Below are 16,284 nucleotides of genomic sequence, written 5' to 3'. Positions count from 1 at the left end.
TGAGTCTCAAAACACACTCACTGAAAGAAACAGTTAAACAAAGCCAAGTGGCTTCTTTAGCCTCATCAAGTGACTAATGAACTTAGGAAGTTGAACAAATGTGTTTTCAAATGTGAAGCAAAAACCCCAGAAAAACAAGTAAGAAAGGCTAGGAGTTTTTATCGAACATGTTGCCTGTGAGACATAATTAGGGATTTTACATTTCTTGAGCTCTCTAGGAGTGGACCCCACTCCCCTTATAAGCCAGAAGTTACAAAAGGCAGTGTGTGCAGCATTCTCCAAATTGATCTAGAGAGTCAACACAATCCTTATCAAAACCCCAGTTGACTTCTTTGCAAAAATTGACAAGCTGCTCCTAAAATTTATATGGAAATGCAAATGGCACAGAACAGCCAAAATAATCTTGGAAAAAAAAGGACAAAGTTGGAAGACACACTTCTCAATTTTAAAACTTACTAAAAAGCTACAGGAATCAAGAGAGTGTAGTACTGGCATAAAGACAGACCTATAGATCAATGGAACAGAACTGAGAGTCCAGAAATAACTCCTTATATTTATGGTCAAGTGATTTCCAGCATGGGTGCCAAAACAATTCACTGGGGGAAAAAATGTTTACAACAAATGTTGCTGGGACAACTGGATATCTATGTGCAAAAGAATGAAGGCAGACTCCCTATTTCCTATTACATACAAAAGAAAACTCAAAAATGGATCAAAGACCTAAATGTGAGAGCTAAAATTATAAAACTCTTAAAAGAAAACATAGGCCTAAATCTTTGTGACCTTGAAGTAGGCAATGCTTTCTTAGATATAACACTAAAAGTACAAGTGACAAAAAAAAATAGTAACTTGGAATTCATCAAAATTAAAAACGTTTGTATTTCAAAGGACACCATCAAGTAACTGAAAGACAATGTACAGAACGGGAGAAATAGCTGCAAATCTGTCTGACAAGGGACTAGTATCCAGAATATATCTTAAATATCTTACAATTCAACAATAAGATAAATAACCCAATGTAAAAATGGGCAAAAGATTTGACAGACATTTCTCCAAAGACACACAAATGGCGAATAAGCAAAAATGATGCTCAAAATCATTAGTCATTAGGGAAATGGAATTCAAAACCACAATGAGATACCACTTCACACCCACTGGGTTATAATAACTTTTTTAAAAGACAATAACAAGCATCGGTGAGGATGTGAAGAGACTGGAACCTTCATACACTGCTGACAGGAAGGTAAACATAGTGCCCCTGCTTTGGGAAACAGTCTGGCAGTTCCTCACAAAGGTAAACACAGAGTTACCACATGACTCAGCAATTCCAATTCTAGGTATATACTCAAGAGAATTAAAAACATATGTCCAAGGGGTGGGCCCCATCGCTGAGTGGTTAAAGTTCTGTGTGCTCCACTTCAGTGGCCGGGTTTGTGGGTTCAGATCCTGGGTGCAGACCTGCTCCACTCATCAGCCATGCTGTGGAGGCATCCCACATACAAAATAGAGGAAGACTGGCACAGATGTTAGCTCAGGGCTGACCATCCACAAGCGAAAAAAAGAGGAAGATTGACAACAGATGTTAGCTCAGGGAGAATCTTTCTCACCAAAAAAAAAAAAACTCCACATAAAAACTTGTATATAAATGTTCATAGCAGAATTATTCATAATAGCCAGACGATGGAAACAACCCAAATGTCCATGAACTGAGGGATGGATAAACAGTATGTGGTAGAGCCATACAATGGAAAATTAAGTCATATATAAATATGAAAAATTGTGAAGTATTGATATATATATGCTGCAACATAAATGAACCTGGAAAATATTATGATGAGTGAAAGAAGCCAGACATAAAAGCTTACATGTTGTATGATTCCATTAATATGAAATATCCAGATGAGGCAAATCCATAGAGACAGAAAGTACATGAGTGGTTGCCAAGGGCTGGGGCAAGGAAGGAATAAAGGGTGACTGCTAATGGCTAGGGTGTTCCCTTCCACAATGAAAAACATATTCTGGAATTAGACAGTAGGGATGTCTGCACCACTTTGTAAATATACTAAAATCACTGAATTATACACTTAAAAACTAAAAAAACAAAAAAGGACAGCCTTTGGGCTGGATCTGGCCCACAGACGTATTTTGTTCATCAGTAATTACAGTATTTAATAAACAGGAGATTTCCAACATGAAAAAGTCTTAACTCTGACTCCTCTTGAAACACGGGAAGAGCATCACGACTTGACCCACCCAACAGCAACAGCCGCTGGAGTGGGGAGGGAGCTGGCTGTGCTTTGGCTGGGCTGCAGCACCCTGTTCCTCACAGTGCCACCCGGCCTGCCACACCAGCTCACAGGCTCTGCCGCCCACAAGCACTGCAGTTTGCAACCCAAGGTGTAAGGGTACTGCCCAACTTTTGGACACTCAATTCTTGGTTTCCAAGAATACTGTATATACAGAAGACTGCATATACAAAACAAAAAAGTGAGCTTTCTGAAGGAAAAACTAGTATCTTTATCCACATATTTTCCTTCTCAGTTATTTATGGTTAAACTGTAGATGAGTTACGAGGAATAGTCTCTGTGATTAATAACAGTCTTGTTTCGAAGCACCACAGTGAGGGGTGGCATCTGAGCAGTGGTATGCTGGTAAACTGGCTTTCCAGGGAATGAAAAAAAAGGAGCCCAATTTTTAGCGTCTACTGATTTCTGTGGTGTAAATACTCCCATCGTGGTCAATAATTTCAAGCTACCCAATATGATGTCACTGAACAAGGGGTTGGGCAGAGAGGAGCAGGATGGGCTCTTGTGAGCCAGGACAAGCTGGCTCCAGCACACCACTGCATCTGAGCAAGCTCCCCTGGGACGAGGATGCCCTTCTCGAGGCCTGTTCCCGTTACCTGGGCAGCAACCATGTGCTCTGCATCTTCCTTTTTGCTCGTTGCAGGGTAGAACACGATGTTGTCAATGGTCTGTATCAATTCCAGCTGGACCACACACTTGATGAGGAGGCTGGCAAACAGTTTCTGATCTATATTAGATGATAAAGATTAACCCTAATAATGATTCAGCCAGTACTGAATAAATATTCACTGAGCTCCTACTGTGCGCTAGGCACAGTTCTTGATGCTGTGGCATAACAATGAATAAGCTGGACAAAAATCCCAGCTCCCATGACAGAGACTGACAATAAACAAGATATTTAAGTACAAGACATAGTATGTCAAATGATGATGACATAAGGTAGGGATGGGGATAAGGCAGGGATGGTGTTTGGGTGGGGTTGCAAGTTTAAACAAGCTGGTCAGGAAGCATCTCTCCGAAAATGTGATATTTGAGCAAAGACCTGAAGAAGGGGGTTAGCTACGCAGGTTCCGTGTCCTCCGGCAAGTTTCTCTGCCGCCACTCCTACAGACCAGCTTCCGACTGTGCCCTAACCACACGGGGCCACAGGTTCCTGCGGTAGCCAGACCATCCAAAGAGGTCTGAATTTCAGTTTTGAGGGACGGGGGCGGGGCTCACTTAAGTCTTTAGTTCTGGATCACTTGCTGTCTGCCCTGGAGGTAGTACCTGCTTTCTACATTTTCTACTTCTATATCCCTCAAGAGTCCTCTTTTACCTTTTACTGGTTAGCCATCTTTGACTAGTTAACCATTCTTTATGTAGCATTTTCCCTGTTCAAATTATTGGTGTGGTTTCTGCCTACTGACTAGTCTCTGACTAGTGTCTCATCCATTTTTATCTTCTTAATCCCTGGGCTCAAGGGCAACACATGTCAAGTACTTCGTAAGTGTTGGCTGATTTGACTATAGTAAAAGTAGAGATTTCTTATTCAACTTATTGTCATAGAATCAGAATGTTGAAAACATTAAATAAAGCATTTAGTGATGGAAAACAAGAAGGTTTGGTCACCTTCAAGATTTTGAAAGTGGCTGTGAAATTATATATATACACACACACACACACAAGCATATAAATTGTCTATACAGCATTAAGTTTTAATTGAAAAAGAAGACAGTGAAGTTGTAATATTATAACTTATGCCAATTCAATTACATCATCTTGGACCAAAAATTAAGAGAAGGGAAGAAAACAAAACGAGTGGGGTAAGAGACTCTGCCTGCTGCTCCACTCAGTGAGGCGTGCCCAGAACAGGGGCTGAGATGGAGACGGGAGAAAGGAGCACCGTTCCTTGGAGCAACAGCAGGGTCTTGAGTCCCAGGCATCTCTGAGTACAGATGTTTTGCTGCACTGAGAGTGGTTCTATTTAAAGAAATGTACACTTGCCCCCTACACACAAGCCAACCTCTTTATCTGGAGCTGATGAGGAAACAGAGCTCACGCTCTCACTGGACACTGGAGAGAAAGTGGCTGTGCTGCAGCTGCTGAGGAACAGGGCGTCAGTCTCCAACATGGCGCCTTTTTAATGGATTTCAAGGGTGACTATTTTTTATGCCTTCAAAAGGTAATGGTGATCACACATGGCTTTTTCTAACATGGTGCTTCAGAAGTTAACAACAATATGAACACCTACAGCCTGACATGTTGAGAAGAGGGTGGGACTATACGAAGAAAAACAACAGGCACACAACTTCAAAAAAGGCCAGAATGACACCAGAAAAGTTCTGATTCTCAGTCAGCTAAAAGTGTGTCTGAACCCCAACTCTACTACATATTGGCAAGTCATGTCATTGAAGTCCCAGTTCACTCAAATGTAAAAGAGTACTTCCTCAAAGGGTTAGCGTAAGGATTACATGCGATCACACACATGAAACACACTGTATAGTGCCTGGCTCATGGCAACTGTTCAACCTATTTTTTCAAATGACAGACAGCAAAACACACCATAAGCAGCATTAAGAGACAAACTGGTAAAAGTAACTTGAAACTCATACACAGAAAAGGGATCTTTAACATATAAAGAGCTCCTCCAAGCCAATAAAAAAAGACCAACAATCAATATGAAATGAGCAAAGATTATGAACGGATAATTCATAGAAAAAATAGAAATGGTTCTTAAACACATGAAAAACTTCTCAGTTTCACTCATAACTAGAAAGCTGCAAATGAAAACTACTCCAAAGATGCCAAGTATCACCCAGGTGTTCCCAAAGATCATGTAAATAGGTACAACCTTAGTGGGCAGCAATCTGGAATTATCTGTCAAATGGCAAGTGTACTTATCTGTTAATCCAGCAACCCTATTTCTAGGAATTTATTGTACAGATAAACTCACAAATGACAGATATAGTAGGTGATTCAGTGTAGTATTGTTTGTAAAAAAAAAAAAAAAAAGATTGGGAATAATATAAATGTCCATTAGTAGGAACCCAATTAAGCAAACAATAGTACATCAACATCCTGGGATAAGACACAATAGTATAAAAGAATGTGAAAGCTCCTTAGGTACCGATTTTGAATGATCTCTAAGATATATTAAGAGAAAAAGGAATAATGCACAGTATTCTATAATTTATATAAAAAGTAGAGGAAGAGAATTGATACATAAATATGGATATACATGTGTGTGTGTATGTATGGATATGCATTTGCTTGTATATAAACAAAATGTTTCTGGAAAGGTACATAAAAAACTGGTGAAACTGGCTGCTACAGGGAAGGGACTGGTAGACTGAGGCACAGGGTGGAAGACAGGCTTATCACGTTTACACTTTTGCACCTTCTGAATACCTGAATCAGGTAAACGTGTTACCTATTTAAAATAAATAAATAACAACATCAACAAAAGCCGGCTTACTTGCGTACGGTCTGCCCTTCCAGCTGTCATCGGTCGGGTTGGAGAGCTGGCTCTGGCCTCGCTCCGAGGCATTCTTATCTATGCTGCTCAAAGACTGGCGGTCCAGATCCACATCCTAAAAGTAAGCCAGAGAGAAACACAATGTCCATTTCTCTTCATCCACAATTCAGTACCCGAGCAGAGATGTGCCTGTTTTAACACTGCTTCGCCCAACTTGAATTTAAGGGTCTTGCTCAGCTTGAAATAAAATTATCCTGAATGCTTAATGTAGCACTTCTCAAAGGCTGCACAAGAGAGACTGTGAATTTCAATTATTCCTTCCATTAAGAGTTCACATTTTCTGATTCCAATTTAGAGGGCATTTCTCTATATATCATGATTTATCAGTGAGAGTGACAAATTTTTAATGAGATCAAGTCCAAAAATAAACTGGTGAGACAGCTAGCTTTTTTTTTTTCAAGTTGAAAGCAGAAGACAGAGTTAAAAAACAGAAAATGTTTAAAAATAATGTGCTTCATTTTTAAGTTGGTATATCCCAAATGCTTTTCAAAAGCTAATGGCCTTATAGTTATTTGGGAATAGAAGTTAATATTACAAACCTCCTGTAAACCAAAGTATTCTAAAGTGAGACTTGAATTAGAACCTCTTTATGTGCCCTCACACAAAAAATAAGCACCACTGTTTTACTGGTGTGGAGGAAAGCACTCTTTATTTAGGAGAACAACAAATGACGATAATTACACCCAAGTGTTACCTGTAACAGACGCAGAACTGACCTGCGAGTCCAACAAGGGAGCATTAGTTAAGTAAATTATAATAATGTGCAGCCACTGAAAAGGCGGTTCTCAAAGAATATTTAAAAATATGGAGAGGGAGCTGGTCCCATGGCTGAGTGGTTAAGTCTGTGCGCTCTGCTTCGGCGGCCCAGGGTTTCACTGGTTCAGATCCTGGGCACAGACCTGGCCCAGCTCACCAGGCCATGCTGACGCGGCGTCCCACACGCCACAACTAGAAGGACCCACAACTAAAATATACGACTATGTACTCGGGGGGTTTGGGGAGAAGGAGGAAAAATTAAAAAAAAAAAAAAGGAAAGAAATCACTAAATAAACAAAAATATAGAGAAATGCTCACAATGTTGTTACATAATACATTACATGTCGCGTGTGCCCAAATTTCACATGTGTGTGCGTTATATACACACAGTCACATAAAGAAAAACGTAGAAATGTAAATAAACTGTGGTTTTCATTAGATGAGGTGACTTATTTTCTTAATACTTTTCTGTACGTTCTAAAAAATAGGTTTCATATGTTTTTAGAGCTCTTAACCTTTCTTACTCACTTTCCATCAGAAAAGCACAAACTCTTCAGGCTGCTTAATTTTTTACCATGATATTAGAAAGACAACCAAAAAAAAAAAAATAATAATCCTACCAAATGTTTTTCTGATGAATCTTCCTCCATTCCTGCAGGTCTCCATGTCAGCAAACTTAGCGGAATGCAAGAGAAGGAAAATGATCAATGTGAAAGGAAACCCGGAGCTTTAAGATATCCACTGAACACAGAAGTAAATAGCAATAATTACACTGACACTTACACATGCGGGATGGTTGTTTTAAAAATATCCAACATACAATTGCATGTTTCATCCCAAACAGCAGGACTGAATTTCTCTCCATTGGATATTACTAAGTTTTCTAAGCAATTTGTACCTGATCGAGCCAACTGCTCATTATCTGTAAAATAAAGCAACATTTATCATTAAACCTCAATTGCTGTTTTTGATTCCCACCAGATAGCTGATGCTTCATATTCTAAGGTGGAGACTACACAAAAAAATATATAGGCTTAAAGAGAAGCACTGATACAGACGGTATTAACATTTTTATAGTTAAAGTAGGCCCTAACGAGGTAAAATTATTTATCATAGTTTTATTGCTGAGATGGAGGAAGGTCAACATTTTGCTACTTAATTAACTGGCTTCCTGTACCAGAAATGGTAAAAGAAGATGGAAAATATTAGACCAGTGTTTCTAAAAATTTAGTCAAACACTTCATCTCCAGTTTTTGCCATATCAGTATCAACTGTTTTATCTTTTATTTTAAAACTGAGTCATGGGGCCGCCCTGGTGGCACAGCAGTTCAGTTCATGCACTCTGCTGCAGCGGCCTGGGGTTTGCCAGTTTGGATCCCGGGCATGGACCTACACACTGCTTATCAAGCCATACCGTGGGGCAGGTGTCCCACATATAAAATAGAGAGGGATGGGCACAGAGGTTAGCTCAGGGCCAGTCTTCCTCAAAAAAAACACCAACCAAAAAAAAAAAAAAAACCTGAGTCACCTTTTGAAAAACTTAAGTAAATTAAGCCTCATCTTAAGCCAAAACTATCTATGGAATCCAGGTGTAAGGTAGTACGTGGGTATTATTTCTGATATACCCCAAAATAAACACATAAATACTCAAACAAAAAACGTCCATTGATGAAGCTGTTGATCTCGACTCCCATAGCACATTTTGAAAAACATCTTATTATAGAAAATTTCAAACATACAAAAGCAGAAAGAATAGTATAATGTATAAAGGTACGTCTTTTAAAACATAAAAACAACTACATCCCATCTTAAAGGAATGCTTTACAAACTGATTTGGTGGGGAAGTTGTTTTTATGATCTAATTAAATTAAAAGAATACACATTTTCACTAGTTAAATTATACATTTGTACTCCTTGGCATTATATTCATGCTTTCATATACCGAAAAACTTAATCTCTCATTAAGGACTATGTCAAGAAAAATAACGCCTAGAGACATACAGAGTACCTTGTTTTACACACCACTGCAACTGCGCAAATACATCAGAAAGAAGAACTTCATTCAAAGCTTCATAAAACTGGGTAAAGACATCACAAATAGCATAAAGTGCGTGATTGCAAGTTGTTGTCATCCACTCGGACTTCTGGAAAACAATAAAAAGATAATGTCTAAAAGCAACTCTCCCTGCAGTGCGATGGGCAGTCTTATACATCATTGGCAAACGTTTCCAGAAAACAATTTGGCAATATGTAACAACAGTCTTAAAAACGTTCATATCCACTGACGCAGCAACATGACTCCCAGGAATGGACCTTAAAGAAATAATCAGATTTGTGGGTGAAGGTTTATGAATAAAGATGTTTACCACACTAGCATTTAGGTACTGAAAACACAGATACAAATTAATGCCCAACAATGTGAATAAATTAAGTGCATCCACATGACAGAATATTAAACAGGAATTCAAAGTGATACTTTTTTCGCTGCTATAAATTAAATTGAATTAATTAACTTATTGAAGTATAGTTGACTTACAATATTATGTTGGTTTCAGGTGTACAACATAGTAATTCGATGTTTATATACATTATGAAATGATCGCCATTATAAGTCTAGTATCCATTTGCCATCATACAAAGGCATTACAATATTATTGACTACATTCTCTATGCTGTATATTACATCTCCATGACTTATTTATTTTATAACTGGAAGTTTGTACCTCTTAATCCCCTTCACCTATTCTGCCTGACTCCCCACCTGCTCGCCCTCTGGCAACCACCAGTTTGTTCTCTGTATCTATGAGTCTGTTTCTGTTGTTTTGTTTCTTAGATTCTACATATAAGTGAAACCATATGGTGTTTGTCTTTCTCTGTCTGGCTTATTTCACTTAGCATAGTACCCTCCAGGTCCATCCATGTTGTTGCAAAAGGTAAGATTCCATTTTTTTTAATGGGTGAGTAATATTCCATTGTGTGTGTGTGTCTGTGTATACACAGACACCACTTCTTCTTTATCCATTCGTCTATTGATGGACACTTAGCTTGCTTCCATATCTTGGCTATTGTAAATAACGCTAAGTAATAAATATATCCATTTGACAGAATATTAACAGTCATTCAAAGTGATACTTACAAAAGTTTTAAATTTGGGAAAAATGAGTATGAGAGTTTACTAAATACACTGCACATCAAAAGTTTAAATATTAAAAATGATGCCATGAAATTACCAGAGGAAATATAGAGAGAGATTTATAAAATCATGGACAAGGGAAGGATTGCTAACCATGATCTCAAAAGTAGAAACCGTAAAGGAAAAAACTGACAGATTAAGTTCTTTAAAAGCTTAAATTTGGGCCAGCCCCAGTGGCCTAGTGATTAAGTTTGGTGTGCTCTGCCTTGGTGGCCCAGGTTCGGTTCCCAGGTGCCAATCCACACCACTCGTCTATCAGTGTCCATGCTGTGGCGGCAGCTCACATACAAAAAGAGGAAGAATGGCAGCAGATGTTACCTCAGGGAGAATATTCCTCAGCAAAAATAAATAAATCAATCAATCTGTAGTTGGCGGGAGCTAACTTTTTAAAAAAAGCTAAAATTTTCTAAAACAGAAAAGAAACGAGAATAACAAAGTGGGCAAAATCACCTGCAATTTATGTAAGGATCTGCTATATTATTTATATATATTAAAAGACTCATAAATCAATAGGAAAAAGATGAATAACCCAACAGGGAGGGGCTAAAGATATGAAAAGGCAATTCATAAAAGAAGAAACACAGGCGCCAGCCCCATGGCTGAGTGGTTAAGTTCATATACTCTGCTTTGGCGGCCTGGAGTTTGTTGGTTTGGATCCTGGGTGTGGACTTACACACCGCTCATCAAGCCATGCTGTGGTAGCATCCCAAATAGAAGAAGTAGAATGACTTACAACTGGGATATACAACTATGTACTGGGGCTTTGGGGAGAGGAAAAAAAAAAAAAAGAAATGCAAATGATCAATGAGGCAAAGGAAAATATGCAAACTCACCAGCAATTAGAAAATTTTTTTAATGTTATATTTTTGGCCCATCAACTTAACAATGATTAAATAAATTAAAATATGAAGAGCTCGAGAGAGTACGAGAAACAGGAACTCTCATGCATGGCTCCAGTGTAAACGGCTACAAATTTACTGGGAGGTCAGCTTAGAAGCTCACATCAAAAGCCTCAGTAACGTGTAAGCCTCTGACCTAACGGTCAGACCACCCATCCTGAATAAAAAAGAAACAAGTAAAAATGTAGCTGCAAAAAATGTTCATTTCAGTGCTGCCTAAAGAAAGAAAAATTGGAAATAATTTTACATGGACCATGGAACATCCACAGCTAGGAATATTGTGCAGCTCTTATAATGCTGCAGAAGAAAAGCTAGAGTTGTGGTAAAACACTCATGTATAAGTTAAAAAGGTAGTTTACAATATGTGTGTTGGGATTCGATTTTTGTAAAAAACAAAAAAAAAAACCACACACATGAGAAGTTATCTGAAGGGTTAACAGTGGTTGCCTGGGGGCTGGCCCGGTGGCACAGTGGTTAAGTGCGCACATTCCGCTTTGGCAGCCTGGGGTTCGCCGGTTTGGATCCTGGGTGCAGACATGGCACCACTCATCAGACCATGCTGTGGTAGGCATCCTACATATAAAGTGGAGGAAAATGGGCATGGATGTTAGCTCAGGGACAGTCTTCCTCAGCAAAAAGAGGAGGATTGGCAGTAGTTAGCTCAGGGCTAATTTTCCTCAAAAAAAAAAAAAAACCAAGGGAAAAAAACAGTGGTTGCCTGGAACTATGGGTGTTTAAATGAGTTCTTCCTCTGTTTTCTGATTTGTTTGATAATGAAGAAAAATTTAAGTTACTTTAAAGTAAGATTAGAAAACTTTATCTATACTAGGACCTCAACCATATTAAACCATGTAGAAGACTGAGGGAAATCTGCCAAAACAGTCCTAATTCCTAAATGGTAAAATTATGAATTTTCTGTATATTCCTAATATTCCATATTAAGGATATGTTACTTTAATACCAGGGGGAGGGAGGGAATGGTGTTCCTAAAAAAGGTAAAAAAGTTACTCTCCCATCTAAAAATCTTGAGATAGAGTATCTTTTCCCCATCCCCTACCCCTAGAGGAGAAATAACAAAGACAGCTAGAGGCATCAAACAGCCCTTAAAAAAAGGCCTAATGTTTACCAATATCATCTCCAACTGTGATTTTATCAAAAATCCTTTTAATGGGTTTTTAAAGGGACCAGAGATATTCCACTTTTTACTAACTGTTGAGAAGTCGATATGAACCTAATAACTAAGCAGTCCAGTCAAGTGCCCTGCTGAATGGGCAGCGCAATGCCCGAGGGCCAAGTGGGCAGATGGACCATGGTGACCCTTCCCCAGATGGGGCGAGTTTCTTAGTACTAGTTGATCCTGGTAGAAGAGTGCCAGGAAGGGTGTTTCTATTTTTAAAACACACCCTAAGTAGCTCAGCATTTAAGGCTTCCGTGACATGGCCCCCAGAGTCAGACAAAGGGCAAAGGGGCCCCCCGCCTTTCCCAGGGCAGTGCGTTAGTTGTCACCTACCTCCGACTGCTGCTCCGGGAGTTTCATGTTGTCAAAAATCCTGAATACGATTCTGAACAGGTCCTGCCACCAGTGCTTTTCAAAGGTGTGGCCATAGCTCTTCATGATCTCGAACATGACCGTGAGTCCTCTAGAGGAAACAAAGCCAGGGGCAGAAGAGGGAATGGGGCGGGCAGAGAACGGCAGAGAAGACAGTGGGAGAGCATGAGGTGAGGTGAGCAGGCGACGGAGGCTCACTCAGGGATGAAGGCACACCGCCCCGAGACATGGTTACCTTGTCCGTACATCCAGCTTGCATCTATTAATGATACAGGAGAGCTCAAATAGGATGGGGAACCAGCCTCGGACCCAGACTCTGTCGCCAGGAGCCACATTCATGTCATCACTTGTGTATTCTTGTAGCACCTACAATGAAAGTCCCTTCTCAGATGCAGACCAAGCAAGCAAAGGAAGGAACTGAAAGAAGACTACACAAAAATTAAGGCTCCACATATTCTCCTCTCCTAAAAATATGCATTCAGCAAGGTAGGATGAGGAATCCCGGGGATTTTTTTCTCCCTACATCGCCCCAGTACATAGTTGCATATTCTAGTTGTGGGTCCTCCTAGTTGTGGCATGTGGGACGCTGCCTCAACATGGCCTGACAAGTGGTGCCATGTCTGCGCCCAGGATCCAAACCAGCGAAACCCAGGGCCGCCAAAGCAGAGCGCGTGAACTCAACCACTTGGCCATGGGGCCGGCCCCCATACATACTATTGAAAACAGCAGCAGCTGCTATTTACTGAGTGCTCATTCTGGAGTAGGAACTGTGACGGTGCTTTACATGGAATAACAGTTCTCACAACAACGCCATGAGCCAGGGAGAAATAACGGTCCCATTTAACAGATGAGTGACCTGAAGCACTAATAGGTTACGTAAGCTGCCCAACCTCACGCAGGCAGGGGCTGGCAGTCTTTCCAGGCTGGATGTGAAGCCCTGCGCTCTGCCCTGTCTCTGGGATTTTGAGCCCTCTGCTCTGTAACTTCTCTTGAAGTGGGACCGTCTGCTGTAATGGAATTTCTTTATCAACTCTGGTTATCTAACATTAGGCGATTTCTCTCTGTGCTTCGGTTAACTCCCCAATACAATGAGGATAGAATTACCCATCTCATAGGTCTGACGCAAAGATTAAATGAATCAACACACAGAAAATACCTAGAATGGTGCCTGACATGTAGCGAGTGCTCCACAAACAGCGGCTCTCATTATCATCAGTTCTCAATGAGCTGTTGTAGGGACCACACACCATCTTAGGTGTTGGAGTTCTGTAAAGAATGCTTAAGGGGAGGGGCTGGCCCGGTGGTGCAGCTGTTAAGTGAGCAAGTTCTGCTTCGGCGGCCTGGGGTTCACTGGTTCGGATCCCAGGTGTGGACATGGCACCGCTTGGCACGCCATGCTGTGGTAGGCGTCCCACATATAAAGTAGAGGAAGATGGGCACAGATGTTAGCTCACGGCCAGTCTTCCTCAGCAAAAAGAGGGGGATTGGCAGCAGTTAGCTCAGGGCTAATCTTCCTCGGAAAAAAAAAAACAAATGCTTAAGGGGCGATCTGAACAGGCCATCATAGTTTAGATATGCTTGTTTCTATCAAATTCCATGTTTTGAGCCTGTCATTTAAATCAAGCAGGCCTCTTTGGAAAGGTGAGACATAACAGGAAAACCCCAAACATTTTTGTGAGAAAACAAAAGGCGACTTATAAACCTGATTCCTCAGCCACGTCACAATGGCAAAATGTCATTTTCTAAAAGGAAGGCTTGATTTCTTCCAACTAAGAAGGTCTAGTTTCTTCAGCTTTGCCAAAATTCAAAACTAAAATACTGTTATCGTCTACAAAAACAATTTGTAGAATACTGCATAAAAGTTCAATATGAATAAAATCAATAATTTCACACATACAAAATAACAGAATAGGTATAACCCTGCAATGGCAGCATTTTGAAATAGACACCTAGTTTAGGGCAAACACACATTTCTAAAAGAGTAGCTGGAAAGTTCTTTGCCAGGAGGAAGGGGTTGTTGCCTACTGACAAAACAGATGACTCTCTTCCCCTCCCTGCCTGTGTGAGCGAGGAGAGGGAAACGCACCCGCGGCCTCTCGGAGACATATTTCCCACAGAAGCGGATGAGCCGGATCGCTTCCATGCTGGTGTCCGGGAACGCAGCATTGCAGGCGAACTCCGATAAGCACTTCACAGCATCCTGAAAGGAATCGATGGCTGCAGGGAAGTGGTGCTGGAAAATGGTTGCTGGGGAAACAGAGGCACATTTTTCATAAGACCAGGATTTAGAAATAGGGATTAAACACTCACACATCACAGATGATTACTTTTGTGAAAATCAAAGAAAAGCATGTCAGTATCTCTGGAAAACAGTTTCTTATTAAATTATCCAGGAACGAATGCACTGAATACAGCTTGGGCTAAACTGGTTCTTGAGCTCAAGCAATGGTGTAAAGGCCCAAATATTCACTCATTCAACATTTACTGAGTGCCAGCTATGTGCAAAGCATGATTGCAGACCCTGATGACATAGAAGTGACCAAATTTCCTGCCCTCAGGACGCTCATGCTCCAGTGAGAAAGACAGACAATAATCACCTAAGTCACTACAGATGTAAAACAATCTCACGTGGGGCGAGTGCGGGGTACGGGGACAGAAGGTAGGAGCAGCTGTTGAGGCTGGGGGGCAGGGCAGGACTCTCTGAAGAGGTCCTATCTGAGAAGTGTCCCTAAGGCAGTGAGAGAGGCAAGCCAGGACAAAACCAAGTTTAAGCAGGATGCCCAGGTGTCCATTTCAACTTAAGTGATTTTAGGATGGAGCCCGAGGAACTAGGTAAGGTACAAACATTGATGTGTGTGAAGTTGGCCTTCAGTGGTCTGCCTGACAGAAGCTGAGCACCGAGCAAAGCTCTGGCCCCAGTTCTGTGTCCTGAGCACACTGCTTAATTCCCTGGCCACTTGTGTCCTAAGACCACACCTCATGCTACCTCGCTGGAATCTTGTGAAGATAAAGTGAGATAAAGACGGGAATGAGCTAAAGGTGAAAGGCAATTTAGAAATCTTAGGTTTTTCAAAACTCTACAAATATCACCTAAGAGAAAAATCTGAGTAGCAAGAAGCTTACAAAGAGTTAAAAGACATCAAAAAAGATCAAAGATGACCCAATGCTTTACAATTTTGACGAAGACCAAGACCAGTAAACATCTTGCTTTGTGATCACAGGCAGGACGAGGGACGTCTGGTCAGTCCAGAGTGGAAGGACACGGCGCCAACTCTGGGCTGGACTGCCTGGGTGTGAATCCTGCTCCACCACCTCCTAGGTGCGTGACCTCAGACAGGTTATTCTACTTTACTTCTCTGTACCTCAGTTTCCTTTTCGGTAAAATGGGGGAAAATAATGGCATAGCCAGTTCCTGTTACTCATGGCGATTGTGTTCCATAAAGTCACAGTGAACGCTGAACAAGCAAACACTGAGCCACTGCTCTCAGGGGAAACACGGGGGTAGCTTCCTGTGAGCCTCTGGGCACCATATGTTCATCAACTGAGCAATATGTAACCTTGTTTTATGTGAGTTTCTGTTTAAAGACACCTTATTTAATATATATTGGTGATTCATTAACGTTGCCCTCACAGCCAACAGCACTGTAACTCATGCCTGAACAAAGCTTATCTAAAACATGCTTTCTCCATAAGGCACATCACAGCCTTCCTTTGCTTAAGGACCCTGAACAGCACTTCAGCACCTCGATTTGGGACATTTCAAATGGTGAAATCACCAACAAAAAGACAAAAATGCAAAAAAACGTGGTACTAAATATATCAAGGAAAGAACTCTTGTTTATTTACAGTAAAAGACATGAAATAAGAAGGCCAAGGACTGCCTTGTTCACCCTCAATTGGGAATATGTACATTGGGTGACTCAAGTATTTTGCTGCTCTGTGCATGTGCATGTCCTCAAATGACCAAAAAAGCACTGGGAGTATGGTTTTGGGGTTACATATAAATTTTACCGAGCAGGTGCATTCACAAACACGGAATCTGCAAATAACGGGGGTTGACTGTATTT

General features: G+C 40.7%; 1 protein-coding gene across 3 annotated transcripts in view; it reads right to left on the bottom strand.

The window, feature by feature from the left end:
• ARFGEF2 (ADP ribosylation factor guanine nucleotide exchange factor 2) overlaps positions 1–16,284 on the bottom strand; it is a 104,945-nt gene that overhangs the window by 8,461 nt on the left and 80,200 nt on the right. For all 3 annotated transcript variants that reach the window (XM_046678430.1, XM_046678431.1, XM_046678429.1), the window contains 8 exons: positions 14,304–14,464; positions 12,453–12,583; positions 12,179–12,308; positions 8,585–8,720; positions 7,360–7,498; positions 7,197–7,251; positions 5,761–5,875; positions 2,903–3,033 (listed from right to left, as the gene is read on the bottom strand). In XM_046678430.1, the coding sequence (XP_046534386.1) occupies positions 2,903–3,033; positions 5,761–5,875; positions 7,197–7,251; positions 7,360–7,498; positions 8,585–8,720; positions 12,179–12,308; positions 12,453–12,583; positions 14,304–14,464 (998 nt within the window). The remainder of the gene's footprint in view (positions 1–2,902; positions 3,034–5,760; positions 5,876–7,196; positions 7,252–7,359; positions 7,499–8,584; positions 8,721–12,178; positions 12,309–12,452; positions 12,584–14,303; positions 14,465–16,284) is intronic.

This window comes from Equus quagga, chromosome 12 (assembly GCF_021613505.1).
Source record: "Equus quagga isolate Etosha38 chromosome 12, UCLA_HA_Equagga_1.0, whole genome shotgun sequence".
Taxonomy (NCBI): Eukaryota; Metazoa; Chordata; class Mammalia; order Perissodactyla; family Equidae; genus Equus; species Equus quagga.
This window is presented reverse-complemented; position numbering and strand designations above follow the sequence as displayed.